General features: G+C 39.0%; 1 protein-coding gene across 7 annotated transcripts in view; it reads right to left on the bottom strand.

Moving 5' to 3' along the window:
- Positions 1-4,183: 4,183 nt before the first annotated feature.
- URI1 (URI1 prefoldin like chaperone) overlaps positions 4,184-18,906 on the bottom strand; it is a 56,950-nt gene continuing 42,227 nt past the window's right edge. For 3 of the 7 annotated variants that reach the window (XM_043526132.1, XM_043526133.1, XM_043526131.1), the window contains 5 exons: positions 14,209-14,389; positions 11,655-11,772; positions 9,975-10,117; positions 7,515-7,767; positions 4,184-4,995 (listed from right to left, as the gene is read on the bottom strand). In XM_043526132.1, coding sequence (XP_043382067.1) covers positions 4,810-4,995; positions 7,515-7,767; positions 9,975-10,117; positions 11,655-11,772; positions 14,209-14,389 — 881 coding nt within the window. In that variant the 3' untranslated portion in view covers positions 4,184-4,809. Of the gene's footprint in view, positions 4,996-7,514; positions 7,768-9,974; positions 10,118-11,510; positions 11,773-14,208; positions 14,390-18,906 lie in introns of all 7 variants that reach the window. The other 4 variants (XM_037878218.2, XM_037878217.2, XM_043526135.1 and 1 more) reach the window with 2 other exon arrangements.

Genomic DNA, 18,906 nt, shown 5'->3' with positions numbered 1-18,906 from the left:
AGCTACAGCTCACTTCATTGGATGCATTCAGTGGAAAATACAGTGTGTATGATAACACCCATTTTTTCATGTTCTGTGTGTATATAAATCTCCTCACTGTATTTTCCACTGAATGCATCCGATGAAGTGAGCTGTAGCTCACGAATGCTTATGCTCAAATAAATTGGTTAGTCTCTAAGGTGCCACTAGTACTCCTTTTCTTTTTGCGAATACAGACTAACACGGCTGCTACTCTGAAACCTGTGACTATTTCCCCAATTGATGATATCCAAACTCTCCAAGGAAACAATGAGTAACAAATAAGCCCTTCTACCAATCAGTGGTGTTGTTCTGATAAGCTCCTTTAAAACATTTGCTACTCACCCACTCTTGGCCTTACTCAGCTACCTTTAACTGGCTTCTGACCTTTGTGTTCCCACAAGGTCATATGACTATGCCCACATTGGCACCTCTTCTTTTATATAGTCATTGAAAAAAACAACTCACCAGCCAATCCCAATCAGCAGCAGCTGTTTTTGGCTTCTATTTAAGTCAGGGTTCCCTGACAAACACTCAGCACAGAGCATCTCATACTCTCTTCTTGCAGTAGAAAAAAAAAGCAATCAAGAAATTAAAAATAAATAGATTAAACATTACCCTCAGTATTATTTAAGTGGAGAATAAAATCTCTGATGTTAGCAGAAAAGAAAAAGATGCTCCTACTGACAGATTAATTTAATATCAAAAAACTTGAAGGCATAGAAACATGGGCAATATGACTACAGGTAGGGAATATTTTCTCTACTCCCGGTCTTTAATAAAACATGTATTTCTGGTGGTCCCACACATCAAGTCTTCTGCTCCACTATCGCATATTTAATCCTTCACCAAGTGTGGCCCTTAAGACTCCCACATTTTTTTCTCTCTGTAAAACTTCTAGTCACATCTTCATGTAGGTATGTTTTTTGCATCTACATTTGAGAACAGGCTTCATATGTGATACCATCATCATTGCTATTACACAATCTATTGCTAAAGTCCATGTAAGGAGACCAGAGATACAGGAGCAACTGAACATGGGACACCCCTTGCACACATGAAACACATTGCAAGTTGCAAGAGGCACAGACATACATAAGCTCCAATTCAGAAAAGTACCCAAGTATGTGCTTAACTTTAAGGATTTGCTTAGGTCCATTTTTCTTCAGGAACCCATTGACTTCAATAGGACTTGAGCACACATTGAAGAGCATTCCTGAATAAGGATGCTTTTCTGAATGGGAGTCATAGTGCGTTCCAACCAAGATGCACTTGTCCTATGTTGACTAGGGGAGTGGAGGAATATTTTTTAAGTGGTACAGAATAAAAACATGGAAAGAACTAACAGTGATTTTTAAAGTGATCAAGGGGAGTTTGGCTTGCTTCAAAGTAACTAGGAGTGGTAAGTATTTAAGGAGGTATCTAAATAAATCTTTTAACAGGTCTCTCTCTCTCTCTCTCTCTTTCTTTCTAATTACCTGTCTGGTCATCTTGGATCTCAACCTTTTGATATCGAAAATAGGTATGCATGGAACTATATTTTACAGTTGCACTGTTCTGGTTACAAAATAGCTTCTACTTTTTTAGGACATAATTTCATTTTGTTTAGCCAAGAATTCATTAAAGAAGCTATAAATAATCTTCTTTAAATATTTAGCCATGCATTGAGGATGGACTGGCATTGATGGCTTATTTTAGTACTACAGCAATATGCTTTTTTTTTAAAAAAAGCATTTTAGCATGAATCAATTTAATCATTAATACTTTCAATGTGATCCTCAGTATCATCTTAAAATGAGTCTGTTTTAAAACTTTTAGATTGCCCCCTCCCCTAAGGAAACCCGCAAGAGAACCCAGGCAGGGAGAAAAATTACTCAACATTCCTTTTAATTCTTTTTCAGAGAGGCAGGATTTTGCCCCTGCCTCCTGGGGAAAAGTGCTGTTTAGCCTTCAAGCTATGTGGATCTTTGGGAATCTGCCACAGCTCAGGGGAATATCTGCAAATGACCAATAACTCACACTCTGCCTCTTGGTCCCCGGTCAGCATGACTCCAAGTGTCAGCTCCTCAGTTGATGTAAATTGTTATAGTCCATTACTTTCAATGGAGCTGTGATAATTTACACCAGCTGAAGATCTGCCCCCAACACTTTCCTTATGGGCAGCAGCCATTGGATCACCCATTGAAGTGACTCATTCCCAGCAGCATTGGCAGTGAGGACTATGCATGCCGCTGCAGCCTTCATCTTCCATGTAGCTCCTGGAATCCCACATAGACATCTACTTCAGAGATTCCCGAGGCCAGAAGGGACCATTGTGATCATCTAGTCTGACCAGTATAATACAGGCCATAGAACTTCCCCAAAATAATTCGTAGAGCAGAACTTGAAGAAAAACATCCAGTCTTGATTTAAAACCGGTCAGTGATGGAGAATCCACCACGACCTTGGGAAATAGTTCCAATGGTTAATTACTTTCACCATTAAAAATGTATGCTTTATTTGCAGTCTGAATTTGTCTAACTTCAACTTCCAGCCATTGGATTGTGTTATACCTTTTTTCTGCTAGGTTGAAGAGCCCATTATTAAATATTTGTTCCTCATGCAGATACTTAGAGACTGTAATCAAGTCACCCATTTTCTCTATTAACATAGGGCTCCTTGAGTCTGTCACTATAAGGCATGTTTTCTAATCCTTTAATCATTCTCATGGTTCTTCTTCTTCATCAACATCCTTCTTGAATTGTGGACACGATAACTGGAAACGTTATTCCAGCAGCAGTTACACCAGTGCCAAATATAGAGATTATTTTATCTCTTTATTTCTATTTGAGATTCCTGTTTATGCAACCCAGGATCGCATTAGCTCTTTTGGCCAGAGCGTCAACCTGGGAGCTCATATTCAGCTGATTATCTACCAGGACCCCCCAAATCTTTTTGTGAGTTACTGCTTTCCAGGATATAGTCCCCGCCCCCCCCCCCCCCCAATCTTGGAAGTATGGCCTACATTCTTTGTTCCTAGATGTATACATCTATATTTAGCCATATTAGAACACCTATTGTTTGCTTGTGCCCACTTTACCACGCAATCCAGATCACTCTGAATTAGTGACCAGTCCTCTTCATTATTTACCGCTCCCCCAATTTTTGTGTCACCTGAAAACTTTATCACGGATGATTTTATGGTTACTGTTATGGTGGACACCCATACTGATTTAGGCACAAGATGGGATAAGAGTCCTCCTTCGCCTTGGCACACTAAACATCTGGTGAGTAAAAGAGGTCATAAGCACTGTTTTTGTTACTCACTTTGCTTGTATACACAGTTGCTCTTTGAACATGATCATACATTTTTTTTGTTACTTAAACACTTGCAAAAACAACTGTTTGCAATATAGGTGAGCTGTCGGGTTGGTTCTGGGCAGTTTTAGCAAGGAAGTTGCATTTTAAAGCCAACTTAAAGATAAATAATGAGTTTTTTAATTAAAGAAAATGTAGGGACAAATTTAAGTTTAAAACCAGGAAGAGATGTCTCCAATCCCCCAAACTGCCTTCCTGGGTGTGGCAGCGGACAGTTTACACCACAGGAACAGAGACAAACCTGAGAGCGCAGGCTGCAAGAGCTGGCTAGATCCTGGCCCAAAATACTTTTCTGGGAGTAGTGTTAGGAGACTTGCTGTCCAAATGAGATGGCCAAGGCCTGGAAAGCCAGATGCTGGTGGGAACAAGAACTGTGCAGGGTGGTAGAAGGAATGTCACCTGGGTAACCACATGGTTAAATCCACAGAACCCTGGGCCAGAGACCAATCATGTCTATCTGCTGCTTCAAGACATTTTGCCTCAGTTCTCAGCGCCTTAGTCCTGTTAAGTTTTGAAATAAAATTGCAGCCATCAAGACATTTAGCAGCCACCCTCTCTGGGCATTTCCATGACAATTAAAATATTATCTGAATATATAAAAACGGGGGATTCTGTAACCATAGTCTGGGTCTATGCTCCTCTCCCTATGTACATGTAATTGCCACTGAAATGAATGGGTGTTTGCTACACAAAGGGGAAGAGAACAGACTGTGTGTCTATGCCATAGTGAGGCGTTTCAAAGAAGAAACTCTTTCCACATTTTCAGTTCTTAATAAATCAACAAAAAAACAAAAACAAAATTCACAGCTTTGTTTTTACTTGAAAAGTTTAATTTTACAAAATACCATTTTCCATGAAAGAAACTTCCCTTCAATGTACATGAACACAGCATTCTGTTTTAGAGATCTGTACAGTAAGATATCAGAGAGGTTCAATAGAAGGAAAAAAACCTGAATTTTAGCAGGTACCTACAACAATGTGGATACAAGAGTGTCTTAAAAAGCTAAAGCAAGTAATGAAATATAATTGTTGAATCAATTTGAAATTTGAAAAGTTTCTTTAAAACTGTCCAGATGGTAAGTAGGACATCACAGCTGGTACAAAACTGCCTGTATATTTAGGTTTAAACATAAAACCAATGGCATATGAAGAGAAATCTTTGAAAAATAATTCCAAGTGCTGTTATCATAAGGCAAACATATACAAAGGTGCTGACCACATACAGGGAAATTGACAAAATAAACTGAATATTGAAGTGTTCAAACATTCTTTTTTTTTAAATATCACCAATAGAGGTCTATTAAGATAAACAATGCCAAATTAACATAAGATACCTTTTTACTAACTAGGCGTAATGCACATAGTTTTACATAATCTCAACAAATGTGAAACTAAGCATTAATATTCAAACTTTCAATGTGTAGGCAGCAGGGCCTAGTTTGTCTGTTGCATTCTGGCAGCTTTGAATTTTGAAATCCTCTTTGTAGTTTCTTCTGATGCCTCAGACAGAACTTCCTCTGATTTTCGCTCCGGAATGGTAGGCAGGACAGGGTGAGCAATGCTTGGGTGTGGTATTAAGGGAGACAAAGGCTCTTTTTCTATAACAGTTCCAGAAAAAGCCTACAAGAGAAAAGAAAACTCAGAATGAGCTAATAAAATGCAGATGTGAAGCTTTGCCCATAAGGTCATTACCCTATATTAGCCTTATTAGGATAGTTATTTCTTTTAATCAAAAGTAAAGAAATATCTTTAAATCAATGGTGGTTCCTTGAATAAGTAACCAAATTGTAATTAACCTCAAAATAGAACTTGTTCAAAGAAATCTGAATGAAAGATAGTGTTTTAAAAGTACTACTTAATCACATTCCTAACTGCATAAATGATCTGAAAAAATTGCTTCCCACTGATACATGTTCAAGAAAATAAAATAGATGATGCAACAGGCAATTTCATCTTGGATAACAAATGGGAAAAATTTGCAGATTTTAGGTCTGTCAGCATTTCCCATCATACGTCATATTTTCATGGCTTAATATCTTGGCCTTTTCTAATTACATCAAGATGGCACCTAGAATACAAGTTTACCTATATTTTGTTGGTTTTTATTTTTTCTTTCTTACCAAAAATGATCAAAAATTGGTCAAGGCAGTTTAAACTTAAGAGAGCAACAAATGATTTCCAAGTCTTTTCTTCCTTTATAAATTCCAACTAAAACCATACATGCTTAGTATTTTAAAATTACAATTTCCATTATAGCTTTTTTGCTACATGAAGAAAAAACAAACAGCCAGGACAGTTACAATTTGAAAAGCAGCTAGTAAAAAACTCTTTTTCATAAATGCTTTTAGTATCAGCCATGGGCTTACAGTATGCATAACACTCTGCTTATGCAATATAAAATACAACATTTTCAAAAAGTCACAATATTAAGTGCCAAAAATTAAAAATGGTTCAGGGCGTTTCAGAAAAAAGGTACACTAATTTACACCCAAGATTTGATCATTATATTGGGCAGGAGGGAATAGATACCAGATTTATTAAATCTGCTCTTTTAAGAGTTACTCAGTTGCCAAGGAAAACACAGCAAAACAAAATAGTCACTCTTCTTGCAGGACCTGCAAAAAAGTAAATGTTTTTTGTGCTGTACTCCAACAGCTAAACTAAGCCCAAAGCTGTGCCTGTTTTGCTGACTTGTTCAATAACACCAGTGTCATTTTTATAAAAAGGTAAATAAAATACAGCCATTGATGTTCTGCTGCATTAGGAAAAAAGAAAAAAAATCAGCCCATGGCAAATGTTGCCAGAAAAATAATATACTTCAAATAACCATAAAAACAACTGAAAGCAAAACAACATTTTTTTTTTTTTTTTTTTAGAAGTGACCGTCCCTTTCATTCTGACTGGAGCATTTTGCTCTGTGTGATATAATTACATAAAAAATACAGAGATACTATAGATACATGCCCTATTCAGAGAATGGATTGATATAGGAATGATTTGTTATGGTTTTACAGTGACCAAAAGTGTACTAGATGCTCAACATACAGAAGATACAGTCTCAGCCCCAAAAAGATTACCATCTATAGGGCTAACCCTGCAAAAGAATCCATGCCAGCAGATCCTTACGTCCCCACTGAATATCTTTAAAGTCAATGGGACTCCATGCAGGCATAAGGGCTGCCACATGGATCCCTCAGCAGCATTAGGGTCTAAACAAATACAACAAAGTGGATAGAAAGAAAAACAAAAGGGGCATGAGGGTTACAACAACAGGACCATGTGGCTGTTTACAGAGTAAAGTATGCAATAGGTCTTCTATGAGTCTACTTTTTCTTAAAAATAACTATGTTTCCAGAAGAAACCATTTCCCTTTGAAGAGGCCTTCTGTCCACAGAACTTCTGAAAATTCAATGTAACCTAACTTTTAAAAAACTGTTGTAATTTTCCATAACAAAAACAGAGGTAAAATATTAATCCCATATGCATAGCATAGCAGCAGCCACATCTCATTTCTGAACATTTTCAATGGTTTTCGCAGCACATGCACCAGTGATGTACAATCTCTTTCATTTATGATAAGAAATTACCCAAGACGTTCCAAAGTCTTGGAAATATATTTGGTTCGGCTCTTCGATGGCATCTTGCCTGAAAGAGCAGGTTCTTCTTAAAGGCCGGAATGCCAAAAGTTGTGCTCTCTGTCCACTGGACAACCTCCTCCTATCATGGGACTCCATAAACACTCTGAGGAGCCCAATGACACCATTTATTTTAAAATATAAAATAAGCCCTGGAGGTTCTCCATAATTGATGTGTTAACACATTAAGAGCCTACAGTATACACGAAATCGCCTTCCCTCCCTCAGATTAGCAATTAGTGCTCAGTGGAAGGGATACTGTCTATTGCTACACAAAAGTGGCAAATAGTCAGCTCAGCTGGCTATCCCACAATGAGAGGAAAAGGATAAGTGCAGGGAGAAGAACGGTTCTCCTGGCAATCTCTCCCCAAAGATGAGCGAGGTAGGGAGAGCTGGAAAATTAGTTAAAAAGAAATTAAACAAACTGATGGTAGAGGCAACTACACTATCCAACACTTTCCTTTTTATCCATGCCAACAATCAATAATTAATCAAAAAATGTACCTCAAATGTCCCTGATAAGGTTGAAAGTTTTTTCGGAAGATGCTCCTGCCCCTCTTCCTCCTCCAAGATCCCTTCACTGTTGTCACTGTAAGTAGCTTCATCATAGCTAATACTCCTCAGAACTCCTCGTCTGTCATCAAACTCAGCAGCACTGCTCTCACTGGTATCACTACAAACACTATTCTCTCTGCTTCGAGACTTCAAAATTGATTTACGAGGGACATATTCTCCATTCACAACATCAACAAAGACTCTATAAAGGAAAATGTTAGCTTTAATAAACTATTTCAGGATCAGATGACAAATTTACAGTTATCTCACTTTGTCTTTTGTACAAATTAATTACGATTTGCATTTCTAACTTTTCAACTGCTGTATTACAATACTGTACCTTTAAAAGATACAATAAAGCATTTTCTTTACTAATGAACATGGAGTAATTCTGCAAGCCAAACACTGTCATGCCTCTATTAAAGGATTAGCTGGTATACTCCCCTTTTTGAAGAATGTGTATAGCTCTTAGACACTTGACAGAACAGCTTGATTTGCAAAATGTAAAGAAACATTATAGTCACAAGATGATTTTGAGGGTTTAATTTCTAGAAACCAAACAGAATGTTGTGATAACAGAAGGTTTTCTGGTGTGAAATCATTTTCAGATGTAGAATATAAAAACAAGTGCTTGAAACATTTACTCGCACAGGACAAGGAAGTTTTCCCAGGCAAGTGCCATAATTTTCTTCAGCATCTACACTTTCACTAAAAATAAAATAAGTTTTTAGTTCATAGGGTTCTGAAGAAACTTTCCAAACATGAACAGTGTGAACTGTCAGAGAGTCCACTTCCTGAGTCTACAGATACTGTTCCCATCCCTCTGTTGCTGCTCATAGCTTTCCCAAACTGTACTGATGATTGACTAGCATCAGTTAATTTCCACTGCTGCTCTTAGAAACCCTATGGGTAGCTATAAAACCAAAGAGAATCAGGACAATTTAGTACTGCTGCAGCTTGCCAGAGGAAGAGGTAGGTACTAGAACTATTCACTGGGGAGGAGAATTCAAAAACAGGTGAGGTACCTTAGGAGACACCTCAACAATACTACCTCACAGCAGCTGGGGGGTCTGGGAAAAAGTAGTCAGCTATGGGGTTTAATAGTGCAGCACTGAAATCAATTAAAGCTTTGCCACTGACTTAAGTGGGAGCAGAAGCAGGATCATAGAAAAAAAAGTACAACAGCTCCCTTTCAGCAGCTCGAAAGTGGGATTTTTTTGTTTGTTTCTCAAGGGTTTCACATTTTCTACTCACTTATTAGCCTAAGACTACAAAACATACCAATCCTTATCAGGGTTCAAAGACAGCACCATGAATCCCTAAACCTTCTCTTGTCCCAGCAGTTGTACAGCTGTGGGGGTGGGCTGGACTTTTCACCTAGATGTTGCCTCTGAACAGATTTTCAAAGGTATTTAGGCATGTGAAGATGTAGAAAGGTGCCAAGTAGGTACCTAGAGGCTTTTGAAAATTCTGACTCTCACTGATTGCAACAGATCTAGGTGCTTTTGAAAACCCAACAGGTGCCTGTCTGCATCTTTAGACACCTAAATACCTTTAAAAATCTGGCCCCCTGTCTCGATCTTACTTTTGTCCTTCGTGCAGTCCTTTAGCTATCAGAATTCTGGTCAATTTTTCTTGCCCTTTGAAGGAGGGGGAGGAGTGAATGGATACGGAGTGAACAGAGAAAGGTGTGTGTCTGTGAGCAGATGGGGAAGAGAAAGACTGGAATTAAAAGTCGGAAAAGATGGAAAAGAAGAAAAAGAGATTTTGTAGGGAGAGAAGAAATGAGAAAGAGAATATACCAGAGAGGAGGTAAAGCACATGCTGAAAGGAACATGCTCAGCTGGAGGGAGAGTAAGAAAACAGGAAGGAGACAATAACAACTCAGACAGATACGTCAAGGGAAAGAAACAATGGAGTGAAGCTAGAAAGAGAAAGAAGGCATAATGTGATGGACATGATCAGTTATATTTAAAAAATATTTAACAGGAAGTTGATTGACAATATGTTTAATTAAACAATTTGCAATGAGCCATTTCATTCCTTTAAGTTGCAGAAGATATGGCATGAAGCAGTGGGATAAATTTTAAAAGCACCGCTAAAAGGAATTATGATCGGCTCTTAGATTGAGAAAATGTAACTCTCAGCAAAGCAGCATGCAATAGCTATGAAGTGTGGCAGTTTAAACGTGTGACAACCATGCAGGAGACACAAAAGTGTTCATTTCTTAAGATGTACACCCAGTTCCAAATGCTTCTTTTGGGAGACACTGGGCAGCTCCATTTTGGGGTAAGATTTCAAAGTTGCTGCAGGATGCTTCAAAAAGGATACCCTTGAACATAAAAGAAGGCCTTACTTTTCGAGCGTGCTATGAGAAAAGCAGAGCAGCCATCACTATACATTACATACCGGTAAATGTCTGCTGGTGTTTTGATGTTAGGCAGTTCTGGAGCCAAGTGTCCATTGCCATTGCTATTCTTCCTTTTACGTTTGGCCTCTTCTTTCTTTTCACTAAATTTCAAAGTAGTATTTTTTCCTGTGTTTATTCTTACCTGAAAATTAAAACACAAATTGGTCTAGAGTATAAAAATCAAGCAATCACGAGGGCATGGATCAAGTCAGTTCATGAATTCTTCATATCCAAGCAGCTGGGGGGCTATAGCTAAACAACAAAATGTATTGACAGTGACATTCTCAGTACTCACTGTCTCAATATTATGAGCAAAATTCATGTGCATTAGCACTTAGTGTCAAGAAATAGCTTCTTGCACCAGGATTGGGTAAGCATTAACAACCTGATTATACATCAAACCATACATCCTAAACTATTAACTCCATTAACCATTAAGAGCTTAGTTTCCCCTGAATGCAATGTTTCTCTTGAATATAAAAGGCATTTTTAGAACACTTGGAACAGGGATGCTACCTTTTAGAAACATATGACAGTGTGTAAACTTTAATATCACTTTTTGGTATCATTTTTGAGAATTCATGACTGAATTGGGAGATTTCAAAACACAGAGCAGCAAAAGAAACCTTCTGAAATAAAAAGCCAAATTAAACTTTGTCTATAGTCAAGGTCCCAAATACAAGACATGCCATGGCACTCCTTGTCAAGGTTTCACATGAATGTTTGACACAACATGTTGAATTCTGCGACGGCTTTTACATTTTAAAATACTGCATGTCTAAAATAAATATAAAATGCATTTTCAGAAAAAAAAAATTGATTCTAGGGCTGTAAGTAGCTCAAACAGTTAGAATTCTCCTGTAGTAACATTTTAGATGTGCTATTAGGAGTACAATCTATGGTTAGAGTCCAATGACAGATAAACTGGTAGCTACTATTGTTTCTGTCACATGAGAAAATCCTAGATATTAAAGATGTAAAAGACCTATTAGGACATCTAGTGCACGCCCACCCCCAACCCCACCAAAGCAGTATATCTGTTAGTGTTTTGTCCATTACTTTTTAATCTCCCAAGGGATGGAATCTTCCACCATTTCCCTTGAGACATTGTTCCCAATTTTAATGTAGACAGATTTCTGACTTATTTCTTCATGAGTCTTCATTTCACACTGGCTTTAGCGTTTAACGTCAGCTCTGGCAGGCTGGATGACTCCCTCAAGAATACATCACTGCTGCCTCTTCCTTTGACTATAGGAGTTGCTCTAGTTAACACATCACTCACTCTCCCCAGAGGATAAGAATGCTGCTTTCGTTGTGGTCCCTGCCTCTTTGAACCTAGTAAACAAGGAACTGGCTTCAGCTCTGAACTCTGACACCATCTTACCCATGTGAGGTAGGTCCTTTTTCTGACTCATTAAAGCAATCGTATACTTTATTGTCTGGCGCTATGGGGTATGCTATTTTAAATAAAGCATGTAGTATACAGACTATCTACATTATATGGAGATAAATACATTAAAAGTAATAGTACAAACCCTTTTAGGTTCAACAGTATGAGAGAAAAATATAGTTGGTACAAAATGATCAACTGCTAAATCATCTTCATCATCACTGTGATAATGACTTGGGCCATTGACTTGACCACTGAACAATTCTGAATTTGTTACTTCTTTCTGTACATTGTCCTGAGTAGTAGAGTCTTCCACTCTGTGTACCACATTCAGATCTGTCTTATCTTCTTTCTCCTCTTCAGAGGAGGTTGTATCTTCTCCATTTGCCTCAGTTGTATCAGGTGTCCTATAAAAGGCAAAAAAATACTTAAGGAAAGAAAACTAATCAATACATATCATCACCTAACAAGATAACTTACAGAACAACATACGAAGCCACTGAATAATTTCCTTTACTTATGAGATGAGATTTTCTGGCAGAGACTAGGGAAGAACAATATCATGCATGATATAATTCTTTTTTAAGGGCCAGACTGTGGAGCCCTTACTCATAATGGAACCACTTCAATAACGAAATGCTTACCAATACAAACAAGAGAGCCACAATCTGGTCCTAAGTCATAATTTTTGCTTTAGGACCAAAACTGCTCTAAGGATGGTCATTCACAATTTAAAAAGTTGTTTACTGAGGAGTTGTACACAACAGGTCAGAAATGCGAAAGGTCCAACTATAATACTAGCTTACCCATCTTGTACACTTTGGGCCGGAGTCTCTCTTGCAACCAAGCTTTAATCAGTGCAAGAGACAGATTAGAGTGTCAGGGAGCTGGTTACAGCTCCGTGATCAAGGGCCTTTCTCCAGTAGCCCCAGGGCCAGTGAAAGCAGCTACAGGGCTGCTCTAACTCACACCCTGGCACAGGGTCTCAAATGGCCCCTATGCCACTGGAGGATGGGAGTAGTGCAACTCTACTCTGCAATCCTCCAACCTCCTTTCCACGTTGTGCCCTCTATGACGGGCATGGGAGGGAGGCAGTAGTCACAGGAGCTGCCTCTGCCATTGGGTAGTTTCCCTATGCCAGGAGAATGAGGGGATTCCTTCCTGGACATTTACAGACAGATTCCAGCTCCTCTGTACCACTCAGGGGCTGGATTCCAGTAGAAAATCTGGCCCTTTATGTTCCAACCTTCTTCACTCACCCTCATAATTAGAGTCCAATTCTTTTTGTTATCTATCTATTTATCTATCCGGGTGTTTATAGGCTCCATAACTGTATAATCCAAACGCCTCACAAACGTTAATTAGTTTACTCTCACGATACACTTGAGGTAAGGAAGTTTTATCGTCCCCATTTCAATGACAGGGAACGGAGGTATACAGAAATGAAATACATCCCGATCACACAGAAAGTCTGTGTCAGTCAGGCTCTGTACAAAGAAAAGGAGTACTCGTGGCACCTTACAGACTAACAAATGTATTTGAGCATAAGCTTTTGTGAGCTACAGCTCACTTCATCGGATGCATTCAGTGGAAAATACAGTGGGGAGATTTATATACACAGAGAACATGAAACAATGGGTGTTACCATACACACTGTAATGAGAGTGATCAGGTAAGGTGAGTTATTACCAGCAGGAGAGTGGGGGCGGGAGGCGGGGAACCTTTTGTAGTGATAATCAAGGTGGGCCATTTCCAGCAGTTGACAAGCATGTCTGAGGAAGGGGGGAGGGGAATAAACATGGGGAAATAGTTTTACTTTGTGTAATGACACATCCATTCCCAGTCTTTATTCAAGCCTAAGTTAATTGTATCCAGTTTGCAAATTAATTTCAATTCAGCCGTCTCTCGTTGGAGTCAGTTTTTGAAGTTTTTTTTGTTGAAGAATTGCAACTTTTAGGTCTGTAATCGAGTGACCAAAGAGACTGAAGTGTTCTCCGACTGGTTTTTGAATGTTATAATTCTTGCCATCTGATCCTGAGAGAGCAACTTCACTTTTTAACTCCTGAAAGAGCAACTTACAACTTAACCCTTTCTGGGCCAGAGGGAGAGACGCTAAGCCTCCCTCTGTATCACTCAGCCTACTACCACCGAGGGTTCATACACTAAATATAAAAATCCTTCCCAGAATCAGAGAGAGAAACACTAAGTTCTCCTCTTAAGGTCAGTTTTGCTACAGCTGAGAATGTATGTACCTAGGCTTTTTCGGTTTGGAGCGGAGTGGCCCACCCTGATTATCACTACAAAAGGTTCCCCCCCTCACCCTCCTGCTGGTAATAATTCACCTTACCTGATCACTCTCGTTACAGTGTGTATGGTAACACCCATTGTTTCATGTTCTCTGTGTATATAAATCTCTCCACTGTATTTTCCACTGAATGCATCCGATGAAGTGAGCTCTAGCTCACAAACGCTTATGCTCAAATACATTTGTTAGTCTCTAAGGTGCCACAAGTACTCCTTTATTTTGCAGATACAGACTAACATGGCTGCTACTCTGTACAGAGATCTTCCTTTATTATGAGCAGCTTATTTTAAGTTTCACATTGTATTTATTTTTGTGAATTTTAAGGTATTAAAAAGTATGCAGAGTTCTGAATGGATGTTTTTAGGATTTTCTCAGTTTATAATGGAAACAAAATGAACAACCATTCACTTTTAAACATGCAGTAATGCTCCTCAACCATCACTGATTTAAGCAAATCAACTGCAAAAAGCACCTATTTGTTCATACTAGTAAGGATTTTAATTACATCTTTCAGCCCAAACTTGCAACAGTAATATACCTGTCAAATTCACCCAGCATCTCTTCTCGTCTCTCAAGCTCTTCCAGTCGGGCCCACAGTTCCTCCTCAGATTGGGAACAGCCCTTGGACTTTGTATCCGTCCCATTTTCTTGAAACTGTACCTCAAAAACATCTGACACTTTTGGCTTTGAATGAGGCTTGTGAGCAGTTCTGCGTTTTCCTGTGCAAAATAAATAAATGGTATTTAGCCAAAACATGTTCCATTTCAAATTACTGCTGAATTGTTTAAGTAATACTGTCAGTGAACCAGAACATTGTCACAAGATAATGCTACGGCAAAACAGAAGCACTGATACTTCTATTACAGTGGTTTGGTACCTCTCATTTGATTTAATCATTTCCTCTAGTGGTGCACTAGTGTGACAGTTGCTCACTGTGCCATTAATTGGGGAAACAAACCTTCTTTGTGCGTTGGCTCACTTGGGACCATCTATCTATACAAGTAGATGTTTTTTAAATTTATGAAGTACAGCAATGTTACCTGAAAATTAGAGATGATTTACAGGACAAAGTGGGAAATGTAGCAGGAGCCCATGGTATCTGCACATCCCTCTTCGCGAAAAACCTCTCACCTATGTCTGAGGACTTCAATAGCTCAGACACAGGTCAGAGGTTTTTCGCAGGAGTGGTGGGTGAAATTCTGCGGCCTGCGTTGTGCAGGAGGTCAGACTAGATGATCATAATGGTCCCTTCTGACATAAATATCTATGAATCTATGAATTATGAATTCACTTCACCCAACAACAAAAAGCCATTTTTAGCTTAGTTTTCTAATAACAAAAATAAAACATTTAAAGCTTCAGAAGTGGCTAGAGAAATTTGCTCCTCAGTGAACAGCAGCCACAGACAGTCACTGTGGTCATTTAAATGTTTCATAATCTGTTCAAGTGGTAAACACATTTGTTTCCAGACTCACAGACCTTAAGACCAGAAGGGACCATCATGATCATCTAGTCTGACCTCCTGCACATGGCAGGCCACAGAACCTCACCCAACCACTCCTGCAATAGGTCCATAGCCCCTGGCTGAGTTACTGAAGTCCTCAAAACTTGATTCAAAGATTTCAAGTTACAGAGAATCACCATTTGCTCTAGTTAACACCAGCAAGGGAGCCATGCGGCAGAGAAAGGTGAAAAAATCCCAGGGTCTCTGCCAATCTGCCCTGGAAGAAAATTCCTTCCTGACCTCATATATGGTGATCAGTTAGACCCTGAGCATGTGGGTGAGACCCACCAGCCAGACATCTAGGCAAGAATTCTCTGTAGTAACTCAGAGCTGTCCCATCTAGCATCCTATTTCTAGCCATTAGAGAGATTTGCTAAATAGCAGACATGGATGGGCCATATGCCATTGTCAGCAATTTCATCATATCATCCCCTCCATAAACTTAGGATTTTTTAAACAAGTAAGGTTTTTTGCTCCCACTACACCTTTTGGAAGACTATTCCAGAACTTCATTCTTCTGATGGTCAGAAACCTTCATCTAATTTCAAGCCTAAACTTGTTGATGGCCAGTTTATATCCCTTTGTTCTTGTGTCAACATTGGTGCTTAACTTAAATAACTCCTCTCCCTCCCTGGTATTCATCCCTCTCATGTATTTATAGAGAGCAATCATCTCTCCCCTCAGCCTTTGTTTTGTTAGGCTAAACAAGCCAAGCTCCTTAAGTCTCCCCTCGTAGGACAGGTTCTCCATTCCTCTGATCCTCTTAGCAGCCCTTCTCTGCACCCACTCCAGTGTGAATTCATCTTTCTTAAAGATGGGAGACCCGAACTGCACACAGTATTCCAGATGAGGTCTGACCAGTGACATGTACATTGGTAATAAAAATTCCGTATTGCAACTGAAAATACCTTGCCTAATGCATCCTAGGATTGTCGTAGCCTTTTTCAGGGTTGCATCACACTAGTGGCCCACAGTCATCCTGTGATTGACCAATATACCTAGGTCTGTCTCCTCCTCTGCTGCTTCCAACTGCTAAATCCCCAGCTTATAGCAACCACTCTTGTTGTTAGTCCCACTTTGCACTATTAAATTTCACCCTATTTCTATTATTCCAGTTTTCAAGATTGTCCAAACCTTCTTATATGATGTTCTAGTCCTCCTCCATATTGGCAGTACCTCCCAATTTTAGGTCATCCACAAATTTTTTCAGTGCACTCCCACTTTCTGTGCCTAGGTCATTATTGAAAAAGTTAAATAAAATTGGTCCTAAGACTGATCCTTGAGGAACTCCAATAGTAACCTCCCTCCAGCCTGACAGTTCACCTTTCTGTATGACCCACTTTAGTCTCCGCTTTGATCAGTTCCTTACCCACCTTTCAATTCTTGTATTAATCCCCATCTCCTCCAATTTAACTAAATTTCCCATGTGGAGCTGTATCAACTGTTTTACTGAAATCCAGACAGAATATATCTACTGCACTTCTTTTGTCTAGAAAATCAGTTATCTTCTCAAAGAAAGAGATCAGGTAGGGCTGCCATGATCTACCTTTTCTAAAACGATGTTGTATTTCATACCAATTACTGTTTAGCTCCATGTCTTTACACTCTCCTTCAAAATTTGTTCCAAGACCTTGCATACAACTGAGGTCAAACTAACACGCCTGTAGTTTCCCAGATCACTTTTTTCCTTTCTTAAATATAGGTACTATATTTGAAATTCTACAGTCATAGGGTACAAGCTTTGAGTTTATGGATTCATTAAAAATCCTTGCTACTGGGATCACAATTTCATGTGCCAGTTCCTTTAATATTCTTGGAGGAAGATTATCTGGGCACCCTGTTTTGGTCCCTGTGACAGAGTGCAGGGAGAGAGTAGGTGAACCTGCACTTTGGTCACTTAGATGCTAAATAGTGCCCTACAAGAAGTTGATTGGGGGTAATTAGCTAATCAGGCTGATGGGCTAAGAACTCAATTGGCCCAATCAGCCCAGGGATGATAAAAGAGGCACAGGAAGGAAGTGCAGAGGGGAGAGAGGGAGGAACAGGGCTAGTGGAATCTAGTCATACAGAGGCCTCAGATAGGGAGACCTCTGTTCCCGTCAAGTCCTGCTGAAAGGGCCTAAAGCTCAGCAAATATTGTAAATATGTGGGAGCGCAGGAGACTGTGGTGATATTGGTGAAGGGAAACTGAAATAAAGTTTCACTGAGAACACACCCAGTGGAGTCCATGCGGTTTCTGGAGGGAAGAGGATGGGGTGGAGTTGGGCCCCTGTTACAGTCCCATTAAGCTGTCAGAGTTTGGCTTCCACCCTGAATGTGGTAATTTCTACTTCCATAGCCTCATTCCCATCAGCCACCTTGCCAGTGCCCCTGTGCTCTTCATTATCTTTATTAAAAACTGAGACAAGTATTCGTTTAGGTGTTGGATATCTAGATTATCTTTATTTCCACTCCATCCTCTGTATTTAGTGGCCTCTCTTCTTTTTTCCTTGTTTTCTTTTTATTTATATGGCCAACGAATTTTTTTTACTTTTGGTTTTAATTTCCTTTGCAAGGTCCAGCTCTGCTTGGCTTTTGGCAATTCTCACTTTATTCTTACACTTCCACACCTCAAAGAGGTAGCTTTTCATGCTGATCCACCCCTTCTTCCTTTCCTTGTGGGCTTTCTGCTTTCTCTTAATAACCTGTTTGAGATGCTTGTTCATCCAGTATTGGTTGCAACTGTTCCTTATGAGTTTTTTCCCCTTGCTCAGGATGCAGGCTCCAGATACTTTAAGTCAAAGTTGCAGAAACTAATTCCAAACCTCCTTCACATTCTGATCCTTGAGTTCCTCGGTCCAGTCAACTTCCCTAACCAATTCCCTTAATTTTGTTTTAAGTTTACCAGTGAAAATCAAGGACTCTAGTTGCAGTGAACGTATCTTACTATTTGTTTGGATAGTGCCTTGCACATTATGAGCAGTACCATAGCAAAAATGATCCCAGTGCCTCAGTTCCCTATCAGTAAAATGAGGATTGCACTATTTCCTTTCTTCTACCCTTTGTCTGGTCTTACGTATTGAGATTGTAAACTTTCCAGGACAAGGTCGGTCTCTTACTAGCTGTTTGTAAGAGCCTAGCACAGTGGAGCTGTGGCCTCTAGATGATACTGCAATGCAAATATAATCAATAGTAAAAAAAAATAAAATTAAAAAAAAAAAAAGATAAACCCCTTTTTTAATGGAAAATCCAAAAGCTTTAAAGCATTTGAGAGCAGTCACAGAAACTTGCTGAGAGCCTCCCTCTTCATGAGTTTATTCTTGAAGCCACTTTTAAAGCATTAAGAACTTTTTTGGTTAAAAGGTATCGCTGCTCAAATGTGGTAGTTCGTATTTTAGCAACTAGATGTCAAAGTCTCAGAAGCAACTATAGAAAACAAATTCAAAATAGTGCCTGAATGTAGCATGTTAGGATGTTAGCCAAAGCTCTTTTAAGTAGACAACACTATACAGCATACCATTAACAAAAGGCTGAATTCAATTTTTACCGAGACTTAAATATAAAACTATGGTAAGCTATCAAGCAATAAGAATGGCTTACACAGATTTCATTTGATATAATAGAAGATTAACAAATAAAAATAAAAGAAGTAAATAAAATTAACAAATAAATATTGCTTTTTGTAAATAAAATTTGAAAGGACTGTTTTGTAATATATTTCAATTTCATTTTTAGGTTTTCCTCTTGATATTT

The sequence above is a fragment of the Chelonia mydas genome, chromosome 12, assembly GCF_015237465.2.
Source record: "Chelonia mydas isolate rCheMyd1 chromosome 12, rCheMyd1.pri.v2, whole genome shotgun sequence".
NCBI classification, from domain to species: domain Eukaryota; kingdom Metazoa; phylum Chordata; order Testudines; family Cheloniidae; genus Chelonia; species Chelonia mydas.
Note: the sequence above shows the minus strand (reverse complement) of the source record. Positions and strands in the feature narration are given on the sequence as shown.